Here is a 21,066-nt window from a genome sequence, read left to right as displayed (position 1 = left end):
GGGTTTTAGCAAAAGGCAAAAGATCCCATTAATACTATTTGTGGAGCTGAGTTGGGCAACTGCGCTACTCTATAACCATTTGTAATGTCTGGATCCAAAACAGCACTAGTCACATAATACAGGCTGTTCCCTTGTCTCACTCTATAGATTTAGTACTGTTAATCCTGATGCTTGGAAGATGGATGTAATGACCGAGGAGCTTTTGGACAGTATGCAAAGTGACAAAAGCAATTATGTGCCAACGTCTGTCTCTCTGTTTTATATGCTTGCTTTTAAACAGGCCTATACATGCTGTTCATTCTGCAAATTTAGTATTTCCACAGGCATACTAAAGTAGCTGCTGATCAGAGAGAACAACCTTGCCTGCATATGCATTTCCTGCCCCTCACCCTGAGCTGCCAGGCCATTGGTGCATACGATTTCAAAGCAAAGATAATCCCATGCGGCACTTTTTGTACTTCCCGCATTCACTCTGGGTGTTACACCTGCTGGAATGACCTAGAATCCTTTGGCAGATACTTCACAGCAGGGACAGCCAGCCTTTGGGAGGGGAGAACATTTACACTGAGTGGTGCTTCTTCCTTTTAATTTAAAAGTGGGATGAATAGAGCCTCTTTTAAAAGACTAATATTTCACCTCCAGCAGCCTGCAGTGCACCGAAGGCTTCTGTAAAGGGAACACAGCTCCTCAGAGAGGCATGAAAATGAAGCTATTTTAAAGTTTCTAGGAGATTGGAGACTTTTCATCTTGAGAATAAAAGAGTTTAAGAAATTACCAGCTAGGAAATCCCTCTCAAACGCTCTCGTACTCTTTCCCCAGAGAAGGACACAATTAATTTTGAGGAGAAAAGACATTCTCCATCTCTGCAGCAGAAGAGAAAGGGCCTGGGGAGCAATCTCTGCCTGTCTCTCCACACCCCCCCCCCCCACTCCACCTTCCTCCCTTGACCTCAACTTTATTGTAAAACTGATTAAGGAGGTTAGAAAAAAGCATGTATCCTTCTGCTGCCTTAATCTGACAAACACAGACCTTTAACCAGCTCCTTCTCCTCACCCACAGGCAGGTACCTTTCTTCGATTCGAATGGTAGCCTGCAGTTGAGGCACAAGTTAATGGGGATCGAAGCAGAAATTCTGCTGTTTGGGCTGTGAAAGTCTCATCAATGGACAGCAAGATGCTATTTGCTATCATGATTTATAGTCAAGAGACCAAGAAACAAATGTCCAGGGGTGCTTTCTCTTTTCCAGCCCTCTCACTCCCCTGCTTTTAATTTTTCTGTTAGGTGACTGTACCTGAAATGGGAAAAAGTGTAATGGGGGTTTATACTTACACCAACTTCCACGTGATCTGACCCACGGTCATCCTGCTTGTGAAGGAGTTCAAAGTAATAGCGCCTGGAGGAAAGGACACTGTGGGGGAAAGAAAGAGCATTAGAAAACAAGAAGTTTATTTACTGGGATGCAGTATCTTTATGGGGCTTTTTTTTTTGTTCCTGGGGGAGTCTCAGGGCCCTTCTACAAGGCCCTATATATCCTAGAATATTGAGACAGAAAATTCCATAATACCTGCTTTGAACTGGGTTATCTGAGTCCACACTCAGATAATGTGGCATTTTCTGCCTTGATATTCTGGGATAAAGAGCTGTGTGGAAGGGCCCTCAGATGCAGTAGATGTGCAGATCTCATAAATCAAAGTAGGGTAAGCTGGTATCTTCCAGAAGTTTGGCACTACAACTCTCAAAAACTTCATCTAGTATGGCCATTGGTAAGAGATTCTGAATATTGTATCCAAAATATTTGGAGAATGCCAGGTTGCCTCCAACTCTGTCTCTAGCTGAGTGTCCAGCAATGAATACGAACTCCAGAGGCAGAGACTCAGAAAACAATTCTACATGTTGAAAAGGAGAAATGTGTGCATTCTGATGTAAAAGATGGCAAGCCTTTTAAAGGTTAAAAGGAGAAGTGGAACACAAATATGAAGAGAATGCTGTCAGCAGATCCAGAAATGAAAGATGCCCACACCCAGCTGACAGAGGCAAGACGTACACACTCCGCTCACTGCCAGGATCCTGCTGTTCTGTCGCTGCTGCCTGTCACTCCTGATCAGTGAGAGCAGAGGGCTCCTCAAATCTTTCCCAGGCACACTTGCTGGCTTGGTCACTGCTGTCATGGAAACCATATCCATCTCTCACATACGGAGAGACAGACGCCTCTCTGTATTAATCTGAACAAGATAGCAAACACTTGAGATGCTGAGCGCATCTCCCAATCCCACAAGGCTGATTGAACTTTGGTGCTTTGGGTGCAAGGGCTTCTTGAGTGTGGAGAAGGGACAAAGGGCCAGTATTCAGACTTGAAAATGGTGGTTGGTTATCAACTAGCAAATTCTATTATTGTTATATGCCTAAATACCAGCAGTCTTAGCACGGGGCTTTCTAGGCAAGAGTTCTTCAGAGGCTTGGCATTGTCTTCTGGTAAAGGCGAGAGAGTGTGATTGACCCAAGGTCACCCAATGTGTTTCCAAGGCTGATATGGGGTTTGAACCCTGGTCCTAGACTAACACTTAAATGACTATACCACACTGGCTCAGCTCAGCCCCAGCAATTGCTAAAGTAGGGAAAAATAGATGGTGTTCATCACTTTGCAGCAAATTACCCTTCCAGTCTAAAGGTACAGGCATTAAAAAAATCAGAAGGGACAGGAAATACAGTACAAATGTGCTTCTCAAACCTTTTAGTATGGGGAGATTCTGAAACAACCTTCACGCCTTGGGAAACTCAAGCACAGACATTATTGTATCTACAGCTTTAAAAAATATATTTTTTAAATCTAATAAAGAGAGTGTAACTACATGTATTCAACACCAGTTATAGCAAGCATTTCTGGGATTTGGATCACAGAAATTTTGCTAAAATGAAACAATGGCAAATGCACCATTCCATTTATGAACCCATTATGTAGTTATTACGGAGGGTGTTCTACACAACATCAACATGGTGGAATCAGAGATGAACTTACCAAAACAATTTCTCAACAAAGGATTCCCCCAGGCAAGAAACAGCCCGGCTTTGAAGCTGCAAGGCTATTCAATGCTAATCAAGGTGGACAATTTCAACATTCACATTTGCCTCCAACAAACAAGAGTTCTTTCTCCCACCCTGGACATTCCACAAATATATATACCCCACTTGTCTATTTTCCAACAGACCTCACAACCTCTGAGGGTGCCTGCCATAGATGTGGGTGAAACCTCAGGCCATATAGCCTGGAAAACTCATAGCAACCCCGTGATTCCGGCCATGAAAGCCTTTGACAACGTGATTTCTCTTGCTTTGGAGAGTAAAGTTTCAATGTACTAAAGTCTTGTTCAACATGGTACCCTCCAGAAGCACTGTGCTACAATTTATTTATTTTACCTTACTTATATACCGCTGTTCTCAGCCCGAAGGTGACTCACAGCGGTTCACAACAAATACGAACAGCAAAAATTCAGTGCTACAGTATAGAAACAGTTAACAACCTAACACATTACACAATTAATAAACAATTACTACAATACCCATTCACTGTCGTCTCGTCATCAAAAACATGTTCCAGATTCGTCATCCATTGTTCCATTCCAGTGTTCATTAACCAATCATTGCACTAATTATTCGAACGCCTGCTCAAACAGCCAGGTCTTCACTTTTTTGTGGAATACCATTAGAGATGGTGCTAGTCTAATGTCCGTAGGAAGGGTGTTCCACAGCCGAGGAGCCACCACCGAGAAGGCCCTATCTCTCGTCCCCGCCAGCCGAGCTTGAGAAGCAGGCGGGATCGAGAGCAGGGTCTCCCCAGAAGATCTCAAAGTCCTGGTGGGTTCATAGGCAGAGATGCGGTCGGATAGGTAGCTTGGGCCCGAACCGTTTAGGGCTTTAAAGGCCAACACCAGCACTTTGAATTCAGCCCAGTAGCAGATCGGTAGCCAGTGGAGTTGGCGCAACAGGGGGGTTGTATGCTCCCTGTGCTCCGCTCCTGTTAAAATCATGGCTGCCGAGCGTTGGACTAGTTGGAGCTTCCGAGCTGTCTTCAAAGGCAACCCCACGTAGAGAGCGTTGCAATAGTCTAAACGGGATGTAACCAGAGCGTGGACTACCGTGGCCAAGTCAGACTTCCCAAGGTATGGGCGCAGCTGGCACACAAGCTTTAGCTGTGCAAATGCTCCCCTGGTCACCTCCGAAACCTGGGGTTCCAGGCTCAGCGATGAGTCCAGGGTCACACCCAAGCTGCGAACCTGCGTCTTCAGGGGGAGTGCGGCCCCATCCAACACAGGCTGTAACCCTATGCCCTGTTCGGCCTTGCGACTGACCAGGAGTACCTCTGTCTTGTCTGGATTCAATTTTAATTTGTTCGCCCTCATCCAGACCGTCACAGTGGCCAAGCACCGGTTCAGGACCTGGACAGCCTCCTTAGTAGCAGGTGGAAAGGAGTGACAGAGTTGGACATCATCCGCGTACAGATGACACCGTACCCCGAAACTCCGGATGATCTCCCCCAGCGGCTTCATGTAGATGTTAAACAACATGGGAGACAATATTGAGCCCTGAGGAACCCCACAAGACAATGGTTGCGGGGTTGAACAGGTGTCCCCCAACAACACCTTCTGAGATCGACCCTCTAGGAATGACTGGAGCCACTGCAAAACAGTACCTCCAAGACCCATCCCTGCGAGGCGTCCCAGAAGGATACCGTGGTCGACGGTATCGAAGGCCGCTGAGAGGTCCAGCAGCACCAACAGGGACACACTACCCCTGTCGAGCTCCTGGCGCAGATCATCCACTAAGGCGACCAAGGCTGTCTCGGTACCATGTCCCGGCCTAAAGCCAGACTGTGCCGGGTCTAGATAATCCGTATCTACCAAGAATACCTGGAGTTGTGAGGCCACCACACGTTCCAAGACTTTGCCCAAGAAGGGGAGATTGGAAACTGGCCGATAGTTGTCGAATTTAGTGGGGTCCAGTGATGGTTTCTTCAACAGCGGTTTTATTATAGCTTGTTTTAAGCTCGCTGGAATCTTGCCTTCCCAAAGGGAAGCATTAACCACCACCTTAACCCACTCAGCCAACCCCCCTCTGGCCTCCTTTAGAAGCCAGGATGGGCAGGGGTCCAGGATGCATGTGGTTGGCCTCATTCCTCCAAGTATCTTGTCCACATCCTCGGGTTTCACCAATTGAAATGAATCCATCAAAACTGGACAAGCAGGTGCTCGTGTTACATCCTCAGAGACTGCCATTAACATGGTATCCAGACCAGAACGGATCAAAGCGACTTTGTCTGCAAAGAACTGAGCAAAAGCTTCACAGCGAGAAGTCGAATCGTCAGGGTTCCCACCTTGAGCGGTGGGATTTAAAAGGCCTCTGACAATTCGGAACAGCTCAGCCTGACGGTTCTTTGCAGACGCAATAGTGGCCGTAAAGAAGGCCTTCTTTGCGGCTTTTATTGCCGCGGCATATGCCCTTAAAAAGGACACAAACCGTGTTCGATTTGGCTCACTCGGATCCAAACGCCATACACTCTCTAGTTCCCTCTTCCTTCGCTTCATCGCTGCCAGCTCCTCGGTGAACCAGGGAGCTGGTTTAGCTCGGCTACTTGAGAGGGGACGTTCCGGAGCGATCGTGTCAATTGCCCTAGTCATCTCCCCATTCCAGAGAGTGACCAGGGCCTTGACAGGATCACCTACCGAGGCGGCGGGAAACTCCCCGAGAGCCATCAGGAATCCATCCGGATCCATAAGCCTCCTGGGGTGGACCAACTTAATGGGTCCTCCACCTCTGCAGAGGTTAGGGGGCGCAGTGAGCCTAAAACTGACCAGGAAGTAGTCGGTCCATGGCAACGGAGAGATGGTCAGCTCCTCGTCCCCGCCACCTTCCTCCCATCCCTGGCAGAAAACCAAGTCCAATGTATGTCCTGCACTATGAGTGGGGCCAGATACTTGCTGGGACAGCCCCATGGTTGCCATGGCAGACATGAAGTCCTGAGCCGCTCCTGAAAGGGCTGCCTCGGCATGGACATTGAAGTCCCCCAGCACAAGGAGCCTCTGGGATTCCAATGCCAGGCTTGAGACCACCCCCACTAGCTCAGGTAAGGAGACTGTAGTGCAGCAAGGTGGGCGGTACACTAACAGAATCCCTATTCTGTCCCGGTCACCCAACCTCAAGTGGACGCATTCAAAATTTGTTGACTGCGGGATGGGGCCCCTGGTCAGAGGGATGGAATCTCTATAGACCACTGCGACCCCGCCTCCCCGCCCTCCAGATCTCGGCTGGTGCTGCACGGAAAAACCTGGTGGGCAAAGCTGGGTCAAATTCACGCCTCCCGCTTCGTCCAACCAGGTCTCCGTAATGCACGCCAGATCTGCCCGCTCATCCAGGATTAAGTCTTGGATGAAAGTTGTTTTTCCATTGACAGATCTGGCGTTCAACAGCCCATCACTGCAACCAAAGTTTCTTTTTCAGAAGTTGTAGCCCACAATATCTGGCCAGCTTGGGGAAGTCCAGGCTAGACTGACTATAAAGGAGCAGCCTAGCTCTGGCCAATAGATCACAGAGACCGGGTTCATTGAAGAGCTAAGACAGGTTTTGGAAACAAAACAGAGGAGAGTGCGCAATAAAGTATGGGATGCAACAGCTGCAGTTAGAAAAAGAACAGCAAAACAAACTAACAAGCAGCATGTAAAACTCTTTATTATGACATTACTTCCTATTCTTTGTGGGAAACACAAAAGAAAATTGGATTTGTTCCTCTCTTTTCCTCTTCCTCCGCTCTCAATCTCTTTCTCTCCGTGTGTGTAGTGTGTATGCACAATGCTATGTGCAACCAGGGCATGTAAACCAAGAACATCAAAGCCTCCTCACCACAGCTGTGGCTTAGTTGAAGAAGATGACAGCGATTAAAAAAAGCTCCTCTAATTTCCCTTGGGAAACTCCAGGACATACACCAGGCTCTTGCTATTGAAACTGGCTAGGCTCCAATCAGCTGCTTCATTGAATAGTGCGTGGCAAATTTGCCCAAACTATTTTTGCCACCACCAACAATCCCCGCCCTCACCTCCCACTTTCTTTCACTGGCTCCCTAATTAGATTAGGGTACTGAATTGTCCCCGGTTAATCATCTGCAAGGGAATCTGCACTGTATTAACACCCCACACTGAGTGCTTCCAAAGAAGAGTCCCCAGGGTTCCAGAAATTGTGTAAAGTCTGTGCATGCTTCCTTTGTGAACCCATCGTAAGGTGTCACAAATTAGTTCCTCCCAGTTATAACAACTGTTTTAAGACAAACCTAGGGCTGGAATACAGTCAGCCCACAGGTACAAACTGTCTCACCTGATACCTGACAAGAATGAGGGATATGGGAAAGAATTTTTGGAAATCTAAAATATTTGGTCCTTGATGCACCATTTGCCATCACATTACAAAAATAAACGGCATAATTTCAGAGGTTGGCTGGTTGGGTGATAGTTTTTTCCCCCCAAAACAGAATTCTTTGCTTGTTCGCTATGCTTTCACTGGACTAAAAGTCCATATTGCCACAAAGTTCCTTCCCAAACTAAGCTCTCTTATTGAAAGGGCTGACTGTATTAAGGCAACCCCGGGGAAGGTTCCATCCACTTACGAAAACAGTTTTGCCATAGCAAATGCATTCGTAATGAAGGTACCACAAAGCTCTTTTGTGAAGAGGGGGGAGGATGTTTTGAGCACTCCATGGTAGATGAAAACATGCACTGCAAATAATTTAACCTCAAAGAGGAGAAACTCTTGGTTAAATGCCATCTCAGAACACAAAGTGCCCACCTCATGGTGTGGAAAATTAATGTCCCCTTTAATTAAGCACCCACTTCTCCACAGGAGTCCACAGAAGCTTTCTTCCCTTATCTTCTCCTCCAGAGCAGGAGGGAGGAAACTCAGGCTGTGGGGCTGGGTCCCTAGAGGGGCATATGCTCTCCCAGAGGCAATGCTTTCATGGTTTCTCGGCTGTTGTATAGTTTCCTTCTTCCCAGTCTAAAGCCTGCTTTACTGCTCTAGTTTTGCCTTACTGCTTTAGCTAAATATAACAATATATTCTATAGATTTTGGTTTCAAGAAAATATACTTTGGGGAAATATGGACAGCCTAAGATGTATCTATGTTGCGAAATTAATGCAGTTGACCACACCTGAAGTGCCATGGCTCAATGTTATGGAATCACAGGAGTTGCAATTTCTCGTACAAAGTCTTTGGCCTCTGCCAAAGAGTGCTGTTGCCTCAGCAATCTACAAATCACAGGATTGCATAGCATTCAGCCACAATAGTTGAAGTGGTGTCAAACTGCATTATTTCTATAATATAAAGTCAGCCTTATATTAAGGTATATGACCAGCCCTTGTTCATATCCAATGTATCTCTTTTCTCTTTTTCTCTATGTAAAAATCCATTTTAAAAACAAGTGGAAATGTCTCATCTAAGCCTCAATTACTTCTAACATTTTTGCTTCTATCTGGGCCCTAGTCACCACTAGGATGTGGCCTTTGATGATTTCTTTGAAACTAAATTCAGTTTCAGAGAAATCATGAACTGAATTTTTTTTCTCAACCTACTCTTAACATTCTTGATCATTGATTAGGGAGGATAAGAAAGAAAACAACATCGTCTGAAAGATATCAGGTTCACTGAGTACTATTATACAGGAAAGCTCCAAAGTCATCGCAGAGCCTGTCAAGTATTCCTTTCTTCAAGGTGAAGAAAGCTAACAGAGAGAGTAGTACATTCTGTGCAAAAATACATGTTTCTGCGCAGGAGACACATTTTTTTCCACCAAAAAATACTTTGCGAAGTACAAAGAATCTTGCAGTAGGCTCACAGCTGCCTATGTTGTTCCTGATAGGAAATCCCTTTGTCAGTCAATAAATGAATGGCAAACAACTATTCTTTCCACCTCTAGACTACACTGTTTCTAAAGTGCACAGGTTGTCCCTCCCCCTATCCTTTGCTTACTTACTTACTTAGGCGATCCCTCGTTGGCTGAGTAAGATAGTCTTCCAGGATCAGAATTCTTGTGAGTCTGTAGGTGGCTGTGGAGCCCTATTCTTGATCTGCATCTTCTTCTGCAGAGAGGGCATCGGTTTCCAGGTGGAAGGCAGTCCCGATCGGGGTTGGCTTGATGCACCTTCCTCTTGGCACATTTCTCTCTTTCACCCTCCATTTGTGCCTCTTCAAATTCTGCAGCACTGCTGGTCACAGCTGACCTCCAGCTGGAGTGCTCAAGGTCCTAGGCTTCCCAGTTCTCAGTGTCTATGCCAAAGTTTTTAAGGTTGGCTTTGAGACCATCTTTAAATCTCTTTTTCTGTCCTCCAACATTCCATTTTCCGCTCTTGAGTTCGGAATAGAGCAACTGCTTTGGGAGACGGTGGTTGGGCATCTGGACAATGTGGCCAGTCCAGCGGAGTTGATGACGGAGGACCATCGCTCCAATGCTGGTGGTCTTTGCTTCTTCCAGCACACTGACATTTGTCCGCTTGTCTTCCCAAGAGATTTGCAGGATTTTCTGGAGGCAGCGCTAATGGAATCGTTCAAGGAGTTGCATGTGACGTCTGTAGACAGTCCACGTTTCGCAGGCATATAGCAGGGTTGGGATCCACAACTGGGAAGAATGGTGGGATTTTTCCCATCAGAACTATGAAGGAGAGTGTAACTCTTAAATCCAATTTAGGTATTACTCTCTCTATGCATGTACAGCTGGGCTGAGAATCATAGACTTACAGAAGCTCCTGGACTACAAAACCCAGCATTCTGCACCACTGACTAGTTTGACTTGGGTTGATAAAGAGCCACATGATTTCTAGCTCTCTCTGCCCTTTCCCCTTTTTGTTAACTTTTGAAACACCAAATTGCTTTGACTTATTCCAGGATGGACACATTACAATGCTAGAACCCTAGCCAACATGTGCCAAGGCTGCAATTTTTTTTTTTTTTTGCTTATCCAGTGCTCCAAATTCTCCACAGAGTCCTTTTTGGTGACAGAAAAGAGTGTAATCTCCAGAACTCAAATTTTAAATACGACAGCCCTCCAATCCCCATTTAACATAAAACTATGTAACATTGTAAAATCTCTTTTTTCCCCCAAAACCAGAATTAGAACAGAAAGTTGTTTCTTATCTTTTGCAATTTGGACAAGTTACATGGCCCTCACAGCATATCTGAGAAAAAAATGGGACACTGGACCAACCATAGTTGCAGATTCTTGAACTAACTGGATTTTAGCCATGCTATTTGAGAAAAGTATCTATGATGGCTTAACAATTCTGGGAGAAAGTGCTAACGAAGTCCCATGCCATAAGGAGTTTGCTCTGCTAAAGTTCCTGATCTTATGAGACCTTCTACCTACATGCAACCGAACATTGTCACACCTTATTTGTAGATCTTCAAAGTGGAGATGTCGTGGGTGGAGTGGCAGCTCACATTCCCATATTTTTTAACTTGATAAAAAAGAAAAATAATCCTGTGCTGAGGAAGGCCAAGTTCAATATGTTGTTTCTGGTCTGGGTTGCTCCTCAGCATTCCCAGCACTGGGTAGAAACCAGCTGGAGGACCGCATGTGGCTTACACATTTCCAGCTGGCCATTTCTACTTATCACAGCTCATTTGCAATATTGCTGTTGCTGCTGCTTCTCACAAGATGGAAAAATACCATCATGAAGAAAATGCGGTAAGTGGAGAGAAAAACACCCCCTCATGGTCCCTGGCCTCAAGCTGTACTTCCTTCTGTTAGCTCTTTCTGCATGCCCCCCATAAACTTCTGTGCCCACTCTTCTCTTAGAAACACAAAGTAAATAAATTATGAAACTTTGGCCAACTGAGTGATACCCAAAGGTGTACAATGTGTGAAATTATTCACATGCTATCTGAACTGGCCAACATATAACACTGTGTAACACGATTTTTGTTTCTGGGTTATAAATGTCATTTCCTGATTGGTTCAATCATTAAAAAAATATGGAAAAAGTTCATTATTACTGTAGTAATTAGTGCAATGAATGGTAATGACATAGGAATGGAACAATGGATGACGAATCTGGATCATGTTTTTTAGTGGTGAGACGCTAGTGAATGGTTATTATAGTAATTGTTTACTAATTGTGTATTAGATTAGGTTGTTAACTGTTTTTATATTGGTGCATTGAATTTTGCTGTTTCTTGTGTGTTGTGAACCGCTGTGAGTCGCCTCTGGGCTGAGAACAGCGGTATAGAAGTAAAGTAAAGTAAATAAATAAATAAATAGACTGACAGGTTCGAATCCGGGGAGAGGCGGATGAGCTCCTTCTATCAGCTCTCTATCAGCTCCAGCTCCTCATGCGGGGACATGAGAGAAGCCTCCCACAAGGATGATAAAACATCAAATCATCTGGGCATCCCCTGGGCAACGTCCTCGCAGACGGCCAATTCTCTCACAACAGGAGCAGTTGCTCCTGACATGAAAATAAAAAATAAAAAATTGTACTGTAAAACCTTTATTTTTGCGGGACAACCTGCAACACATTTTGCTATAGTTTTTCAGTGAATATCTGACAGCGTCTCAAACAATTCAACACAGTTTGTGGTAGCCACAAAAACGAAGTTTCTGGAGTATAACAGCTACTTTCAAAGTAAGTATCACACAATTAAACAGGAATAACACTTTCAAACCAGGAACAGAAAAGTTTTCAAATTTTGTTACAAAGTGTAAACATAAACTGAATCATTGATAAGATGTAGTCTTTATATTTTTATCTTGCAGAATGTAACTAAAAAGGCACAGAAGAGTGCAATAAAATAAGAAAAAGGATTGTGTGTCATGGAAATCCCCATTTCTCAAATGAAATCATGAGAGCACACTTTGGCAGAGTCTCTTCCTGACTCTGCTTTGGTATTTCTGAGATAACCTGGGCAAAGCACTTCAGTTTACTTTCCTTTGCATCTCAATGCCTGCCAAAATTAAATTAGATTAATAGCTCCCCAATATGTGCTTTATTATGGGTAGTTAGACTCAATTCACTCCTGTTTCTAACGTGCTTTGTGAACCTACAACATGTATTATGGCTCCTCAGCAAAATGGGCACAGTGGTGCTGAAGAAAGGGAAAAACAAATAACAAAACCCAGATGGGATTTCATTGTGCTAAAGTCTAATGCTCTACATTAGGTGCTTATGCTTTCCATGGCCATGAAATTAGCAAGCAAAAACAGTTAGATCCACTGCCTTTTGAAACTGAGATGGGAATTCAAACTACCTTGTATTATTTGCCAACGGAGGTAGAGGGGACAGAGAGGCTCACCCCCTGCCCCCATTTCCAATCCATTTATTAAACTGCTGAGCGCCTCAATTAAGAAGGCACAGCATTTCCTAGCATGCGCTGGCTTTTAGTAGTATTCTTCACTACTTAGAAAAGCGCTATATTGGTGATAGAAAGACAGAAAAACACATTTGTTAGCTCTGCTGATGCACTGGCATGATGACACACTCTGGAAATCTGCCAGTTTAATGCCCAGTTATTGCTTTCCTCTATTTTCTGGGCAGGTGCTTGATCCTCCTCCTTTCTCCCTCCTCCTCCTTTCTCCCTCCTCCTCCTCCTCCTCCTCCTCCTCCTCCTCCTCCTCCTCCTCCTCCTCCTCCTCCTCCTCCTCTCTTTTCATTTGGACAGTTTCCCTTATTTCTTTTCCCCAGCAGCTGGGAGAAGCAATAAGCATTCAGTGCACATCTTCCCGATATTTCAGAGTTCTTTTGTGTCTTGACCCTAGCAAGAAAACTCTGCATGTCCTGTTCTTAACATTTGTCCCTCTGCCATTCTGAGGTCAGGGCACAGGATATATCACAGAGAAACAAGAGTCTATGCCAAAAGGTACAGAGATATATTTATACAGGGCACATGACAACACCCCACAAACTACCACCAGGAAATGAACAGTTCATAACCCTGACCAGTCTTTCCCAATAGCCCACCTGAAGACCAGTTTTGAGGTTGTGTGAGGGACAAAGGAGTATATATAACATAGGAAAAGGGGCACAAGCTAACTATAGTCATTGGCTAATCATACAAAGAACATACACCATATATAGGGAGACATTATAGAGCTATTGTGCTCAGTCTTGTCCACTGGCCAGGACTAAAACTAATGGATAGAAATTCTGAAGTAACAGATTTTGAGGAGAAATCTGAGGAGACATTTCCTAATGAAAACAGATGCCCAAGAAAAAAACAAACAGATGTCATTGGAAGTGTTTGGCTTTTCTTTACTTGAGCTACTTAAGCAGAAGCTGGATAGCCATCTGTGAAAAAATGCTGTATTTGCAGCACACATTGCACTGAGACTAGATCAGGGCTTGCCCTAGATCAGCCTATTTAACACCCCAGTCCACAGAAGTCCAGTCCAGTCCCAGGGCTTACATGGTCTTGTAAGTGGAAGCATGGGTCCAAGGAAGTACAAAAGGGAAAAACAGTAGAGATAAAAACTGAGAAGGAAAATAAAACTAAGGTAGAAATTGAAGGCCGGAACTCTACAAAGCCAGATACATTAATTAGAGTTGACTGAAAGTGTTGGAACTGTTTTCTGCAGCAATGTCTGGGCAAATGTATAGCCAGCTGTTACTCAGCCTAGTTGGCCTCATTAGCTCAGAATCCTACATTTAAAGTGGAGCAGGGTGTTGCCTGGCCCTTTGCTCCTCTTGCTTTAATGGAAAGAAGTGCCTTTGCCTCCTTCTTTGAGCTGCACTGGATGCCTGGGATGGATCAGGTTGTACCTCTGCTGGTGCCGTGGCATGACTGCAACCTCCTCTAGCTCAAATTATCAAATCATTATCTTGGCACACCTCTTACTTATCTGCTTACAAACAGGCCTCCTCCAGGAAGGATATGACAACCAGAGCCTGGAAAAGTTACTTTTTTAGACAACTTCTAGGATCCCCCACAAACTATGGCCATTGGTCCTGTTGGTAAGCAGAACCTGGGAATTGTAGTCAAAAAAGTTAACTTTTCATTGTTCTGGCCTAGAGGAAACTCTAGAGTGCCCTCCAAAGTCTCCTCCAATTCTAAAATTCCACAAATACAGCCTCTGAGTAGTAGTTCCCATGCCCAGTGGCATGGTAACTCTGACCAGGTTTTGTCTAATTTTGAAAAGAGGTACACAAAATTTGGAGAGCCAGTAAAGAGCAGTGTTTTGGATGAAAATTCAGAAAACCAGGGTTTGAATCTCAACTTAGCCATAGAAATCCACTCGGTAATCTTGGGCAAGACACATTATGTCAGCCTCAGAGGAAGGCAAAGCAAAACCTCACTAAACAAATTTTGCCAAGAAAACCCCACTGATAGTTTTGCTTAGGAATTGTCATATCTCAGAAATTACATTGTCATACAACAACAACCCAAGGTGTTGAATTTATTTAGAAATAACCCTTCATCACTTTGGAGAGCTCCTTCATAACTTAGATTAATATCTGGAATGGGTTGACTATTCCACTGACGTAGGAGCCATGTGAGCCCTCCTGTGTAATATAACCTAAGTGTAATATAAAACATGAAAGCATCACACGGATGAGGAGTGGGGAAAAGAAGACCACAGCTCTGGTGTGTCAAGGACAGTCGTGCTTGACAGTGAATTGATGGAGCAAGCAAAGACAGGCCCGGAAGAGAGCTGCCAGCTCCAGCCAGAGCTGTGTCAAACAAGGAAGCAAAGCAACAGTGAGGGGAGCTGACAGACTTTGCATGTACACAGAAAGAAGCTTCAATCTGACAGGCCTGGAAAAAGGACAAAGAGAAGGAGGACAAAAAAGAGTGATGGAGTGAGGGGAGGAAGATTCAAGAAGGAAATCAGAAAGTGGAACACAAATAAATTTGAAGATGGAGCATGTTTGTTTTCTGCTGCTTCAGAGACTAGGTCACGGAGCAATGAATTTGAACTGCAGAAAAAGAGATTCCACCAAAACAGTAGGAAGAACCTCCTGCCTATCAAAGCTGTCTGATAGTGGAACTCACTGCCTTGGAGGCTCATGGAGTTTCCTTTCCTGGAGCATTTTAAACAGATGCTGAGTGAACAGTGCTTTGGTTGTGTAGTCCTGCATGGCAGAGTGGATCGGACAGGATGGCCCTTGCAGTCTCCTCCACTGTGGTTTTATTCTAATGAGGGAAATAAAATTTAAAAAGTAATTCTTAACAAGCTTGCAGAACTAGTTATTAAGTGGCTGAAGCCACTTTGGATATGAGAGGCCTGGGTTCAAAGCTCACCCTCTGGGGCGAACTCACTGTATTGCTAACAGCAAGACATCTCTCAGCGTCTGTTTTCCATCTGCATCCTGGGGGAATTGTAATCTACTTCACAATAAAGGCCATAGCACACTCTGCCAACCGTAAGTGCTATTTAAAGGATGAAAGTCATCTTGCGATCCTGCTGTTTTGTGCCTTTCAACACGCTCTGTTTATGTACCATTTGAGAAGCATGTTAATGATGAGCATAAGATCTCAGGGAACGAGTGATATCAAACCAGGAAAATGTTGTTATATCGGTCTCTTTTGCTGTAAGCACATGCAAAAATCTGACATAGTGTTCTGTATATCAAGACAACCTGACACTAATAGAAGTCACTGTTTTTCTTCCTTTGTATCTCTGTAACATAGCGGTCATACTTACCGGATTGGCTTGGAGACCTGAGAACTGAATTTTGTGAACTCTCCTGGAGCAGTCCATTCAGAGCCCAGCTAAAGAAGAAAAAAAGATTTCAAGATAGAAAACAAACTGAAGATCTGATGAGGGAAAATCAAATACAAAAAAAGGAAAGACGATCCAAAGGAATGTCAGTGGATTTTCCTTGGGAAATCATAGTCTAGATGGCTTTGAGGGCAGGTCTTTCTGCAGATGAATGATTTGATGCATAACCATCCAGCCCTAACCAGGAATAAGCCATTTCTTTCCTGTGCCTGCTCTAGCCAACTGCATCATGGCATTTTGGTGTGCCTAAAACTTGAACTGTTTTTCAGCCTCTTTTTCTGTTTTGGTTTGTTCAGGGGGAGGAAATAAATTACCATATTTGAAACCAGTTTGTGATCAGTTTAACCACTTTGGGTAAAATTTGTCTCAAAACCGGCCCAAAAAGGATCTGAAGGTTTCAAAAGCCAAATTGGGAGGGGTGTGTGCATTGTGTGGCCTATATACTGCACTTGGCTCATCCTTTCCCAAAGCTTATATGAAAAAATGTCCTTAGCCTATATCTGCTGATCTTCTGACAAACAGAAGGTAAATATAGCTTCTCGTTTATTGTTTTATAATTTTTCCTACCTTCTTTTGCTTGTGACTGGTCCTGTATTATACCTAGTACTGTAAATTATTTTGTTTCTTTTTAAAGAAAAGCCAGTCTTTTCTAGCATTGCAATCTCATTATCAGCTGTGCAAGAACTGAGCTGCTAGATCAAAGGAGAGCTTTTTGAGAGAGGTTTCCTCAGACTTAATTAAGATAAAAAGATATTTTCACTTCATATTGGCTCTCTGTGACTAGACAGTTCTGCAATGGATGGGTTAAAGAGAACCACCACAGTCTTGCAGGTGCTCCAATTTCTTCCCATTGCAAAAGTACAAGATCGACACTGGACTTCCTTGCAAGTACACACAAGAAATTATCTATAACTGTCCTGGGACTTGCAACCACTGGATTCCTTGTCTATGTATTTCAACACACAAAGGAAGATGATTTTTGTTACTTGTTGCCTAAGAATCAAACGCATATGTGAAATTTCCAGTCTTGGAATGAATAGAGTGTTATCCACCAGGGCCTTCCAAATCATAGTATAAGTATAAACATATTTAATGTTAGCTTGAGGGCACCAGAGCTTTTTAATAACAGAGATTGCTTTTGGTCAGAAAGACATTGTAATCTATGCAACTTTTCATTGACTGGGTGCACATCTCCTTGTAGGACCCTACCCATTTTCCTAGTGAGAAACCAGGCATTACATACAATTGTATGCCTTTTCCCCCTAATGGTTTTCCCCTGCAGATCTTTTTTTTTAACCAAGCAGCATATTCAAAGCCTCTCATTTCAATAGAACAGAAGTGTGACTTAACCTTTTCCTTCCCTACAACTTTCTAACTCAAGAATAATCTGCCTGGGGTTGTTTTTCCTCTTTGCACTGAAACAGATGTATCCCCATATCTTTTTGCCTCCTGATGGGAAAGCAACCAAGATTATGAGCATATGGCAGGAAAAGGTTAAGCAGCCTCTCCTCCTCCCTCTCTCAATTGATCTTCTACTCTTGGTTGTGCAAAGGGATCCCAGATGTGTCACTCCAAAAACAATATCTCAGAGCCATTTTCTTGAAAACTTTGGGGTGTATTTTTACTTTAAAATGTATGTAGTTTAGAACATTGGTTTGGAACATTTTCTCTCCCAGTTATTTTGGACTACAGCTCCCAGAAGCCCCAGTCAGCATGGACAGTGGTTGGAGTAGTTGAAATGGAAGTCCAAAGACATCTGGAGAAACAAAAGTCTGAACTAAAATTATATGGGCCATTTTTCTGTGATACAAACAGAACTCAGTCAGAATGAGACATGGATGGGAACATAACCTCCATTCCTGAATGTCCCCAGGCACGTACATGGTAGTTTAATGCAAAGGTCTGAAAAGAAGCCTGTAATATGCTCAACAGAAAACTCTCACATATGGGAACCCTACTTTATTAGGATTCTCATTTGTAAGGGCTTTGAAACTTTTACACATAATATGGAAGATAATATCTTAAGTGACTTTAATCTTAAAAACATAAGATTCAACACATCACAGATGATATTACTCTTCTTCATAAGTGCTGGAGTGAAGGTCAGAGTCCAACAACCCAGCATCATGGCCTGATGAACTCTTTAGACTGCCATATTCATTACCGGCATGGTACACGAGTATATACTACATAAATGCTACCTCCACTAGCCTACAAAATGTTGTCAATAATCAGCAGTCTGACATCTTTTGCTGATTCCTCATCACCTGCAGGGTAATATTAGTATCACATACAAGTGTATCAGCAGTATTGAATGAGAGAGAGGGGAGATTGCCCACAACATTTGCTGAACTGGCTTTCAAGCATTTTTAAGGCACCATACTGGAGGGAAGATTTAAAGAAAATTTTGCAGAACTGATGATCTCTTTACCTGATGCTTTTTAGATCCTAGCTGTGCTTCTTGGCCTGTCTCTTCCCCCTCAGTGTAGTAAAGCGTTCATGGTATGAGCTGTGTTTTAATATCCTAAACCCAAACCTGTTTTCCAGCCATCAAACTGAAATGGCAGTGCCTCCCTTATATGGAGAAAAGGGCTCTTTGTTTTCATAATTTCTTTATTCTGTAGAACAGCTCAACAGCTCTCTCTGCACCCAATATGGAAATAAGAGCTTTCTCTTCGGTTCAGAGCAAACTGGAAAAATATCCACCAGATCTGTACACAGACCTAAGAGTAACCTCTAAATCAATGTTAGCAAGCAAAACAATTTGGTTCAGGTTGCAAACCACAGCTGCAAAGGGGGCGGGGGTGCATCCTGCAACATTACAAGCACAACATACCAGAACTTAGAACAGGCTCACATATACACACATATCTGTATTTTGTGTAATAGATCCAGGTTTCAATTTTGCAGCCTCCAGTTGTAAGAATCACAGCTGAGTTGGCTTGAGGTTTATATGGCTCCCAATGGCAATACCACTGGTTCCGTTTACATTTAACTATCCCAGCAAGGAACTAGAAAGATGATGCCAGATGGTGTTGCCTATGAGAAAACTAGAAAAAACACTTCTATCCACAGAAAGAAGCTACAACACCATTATTGTGAGTCTATGGGTCACTCTTTTACAGTGCTAGGAATGAAGAGAATGTGAAAGATTATGCTCACCTTGCCCACAAAGGCCACCAGTCGTGCATTGGCTGGAGTCTCATCAGAGCTGAGCCAAAATTCAGAGTTATCATCAGAAGCTACAGAAAACTGAAAATCCCCTACGAGACAAAGAAGAGAAATGAACTATGAGGTTGGGCAGTAGGAACAGTGAAGAACAGGAAATGAGATGAAAATTGCTTCTTGTATGAGTGAGAAGGACATGTAGGCATGGTTATTTTCATGGTATCTTTCCAAGTCAAAGCGTGATGGCTTCTTAAGTGCAGCATTTTAGGACTCAGAACATCTGGGAAAACTGGATGTGTTTAGGGAGTCCCTCACTGCTACCCTAGACACCAAGAATCTATTGTCAGTCTTTGCAGGTTTTAAACCTCTTGACATGCAGAGGGCTAAAAGTAGCAAAAGGTGTGTCTACATGAGTTAACCCTTCCTGACCGGGGCTCACTGCAAATGGAATGCTGGCTGTTTTCATAATGAACAACTAATTCTGGTGAGTATCCAAGGGTTTCAAACTCTGAACCTGCTTTGCCTTTCTTCCACAAAGTTGGTACCTCTGAGGTTTGTGGAAAATCCGTGGTATCCCATGGCTTTAAGGCAATCTGGGCAGCTGGATCAGGTTTGATTTAGCCACATCTTCTGTCCAGATGGGACACCAGTGCCATCACTGCTTTCCTGTGCTCATCAGTGCAGGAAATGGGACTAGATTAGGACTGCATCAACACCACAGCTCCTCTGGGACAATGCACACTTAATTTCTTTCATGTCGCTGCCACTGTTATTGCTCCTAGCCAGCCATGGAACTCCAGGAGAGCTCATTGCCATTGTGGGTGTTTCTGTTAACATCATACCAGGGCACCCACATGACCAGCATGGGGATTGGGGTGGGGGGTGATTCCTCACTCCTTCCAGATCACACTGGTGCCCTCTTCTGACTTTGGCAGAGGTGCCCATGTGATCAGGAAACAGGGAAAAACTCCTGGTTAGTCAACTTCCTCTACAGTTGTCAGAACAGGCTTCCCTTGTAATCAGCAAAGGCACTCCTGACTATGAGGAGCTCTGTAACTAGTTAGGAACAGCAGTAAGGAGGAGCAACTGCACTCCCCAGCCATCTAAGTAACAATACTGGAACTTCTTTGGGGGAGCATTTAGACCAGTGATTCTCAACCTGTGGGTCCCCAGATATTTTGGCCTTCAACTCCCAGAAATCCTAAAAGCTGGTAAACTGACTGGGATTTCTGGGAGTTGTAGGCCAAAACACCTGGGGACCCACAGGTTGATAACTACTGATTTAGACCCCGAAGAGCCCAAACCCTGGAGGTGCTTTCAGGAGAGCTTTTAATTTTTTTCAATCTCACTATCTCAAATGGCAAGACATTTAAAAGGGGTAGGGGTGGAATAAAGAATATATTGTCTAAGGCTTTCATGATCAGAATCACTGGGGTGTTGTGTGGTTTCTGGGCAATATGGCAATGTTCCAGCAGCATTTTCCCCTGACATTTTACCTGCATCTGTATCCTCTGAAGATGCCAGTCACAGATGCAGGCAAAACTTCAGGAGAAAATGCTGCCAGAACATGGCCATACAGCCTGGAAACCACACAACGCCCTGGCGAATGTATTATATTATCTTAGAATTACAGTTTGGAGTGATCACAAGGATTATCAAGTTCACCATCATGCAAGAATATAGATTCAAAGCATTCCTGATAGATGAACACCCAGCCTCTGATGAACAATCTCACAAGAAGGACACTCACAAAATAAAGGCGGTGCCCCTTTTGAATGTCAGGAAATTCTTCCTAATACTGTAACTCTCTTACAACTTTTTTCTTTCCACAAGAAACTAATTACTGAACAACAAACAAATAAACAAACAAAAAAGGGAAAGGGAAAAGGGCAGTTAAGGAGTATGTTGGCTTTTGCTGGTCACACTTTACATCAGTGGTTCTCAACCTGTGGGTCCCCAGGCGTTTTGACCTACAACTCCCAGAAATCCCAGCCAGTTTACCAGCTGTTAGGATTTCTGGTTGAAGGTAAAAACATCTGGGGACCCACAGGTTGAGAACCACTGCTTTACATCCAGTACTGTGGCTTCTTTGGTGGCTGTTCAGTATGTTTTCCCAGTGTCTCAAAATATGGGGAAAACAATGGCGAGGTGCT

General features: G+C 43.8%; 1 protein-coding gene across 1 annotated transcript in view; it reads right to left on the bottom strand.

The window, feature by feature from the left end:
* B4GALNT4 (beta-1,4-N-acetyl-galactosaminyltransferase 4) overlaps window positions 1–21,066 on the bottom strand; it is a 216,895-nt gene that overhangs the window by 43,700 nt on the left and 152,129 nt on the right. The window contains exons 6-8 of the mRNA XM_060770120.2: window positions 18,908–19,008; window positions 15,668–15,735; window positions 1,330–1,408 (exon numbers count right to left, since the gene is read on the bottom strand). Coding sequence (XP_060626103.2) covers window positions 1,330–1,408; window positions 15,668–15,735; window positions 18,908–19,008 — 248 coding nt within the window. The remainder of the gene's footprint in view (window positions 1–1,329; window positions 1,409–15,667; window positions 15,736–18,907; window positions 19,009–21,066) is intronic.

Source organism: Anolis sagrei, chromosome 1 (genome assembly GCF_037176765.1).
Source record: "Anolis sagrei isolate rAnoSag1 chromosome 1, rAnoSag1.mat, whole genome shotgun sequence".
Lineage (NCBI taxonomy): Eukaryota > Metazoa > Chordata > Lepidosauria > Squamata > Dactyloidae > Anolis > Anolis sagrei.
Note: the sequence above shows the minus strand (reverse complement) of the source record. Positions and strands in the feature narration are given on the sequence as shown.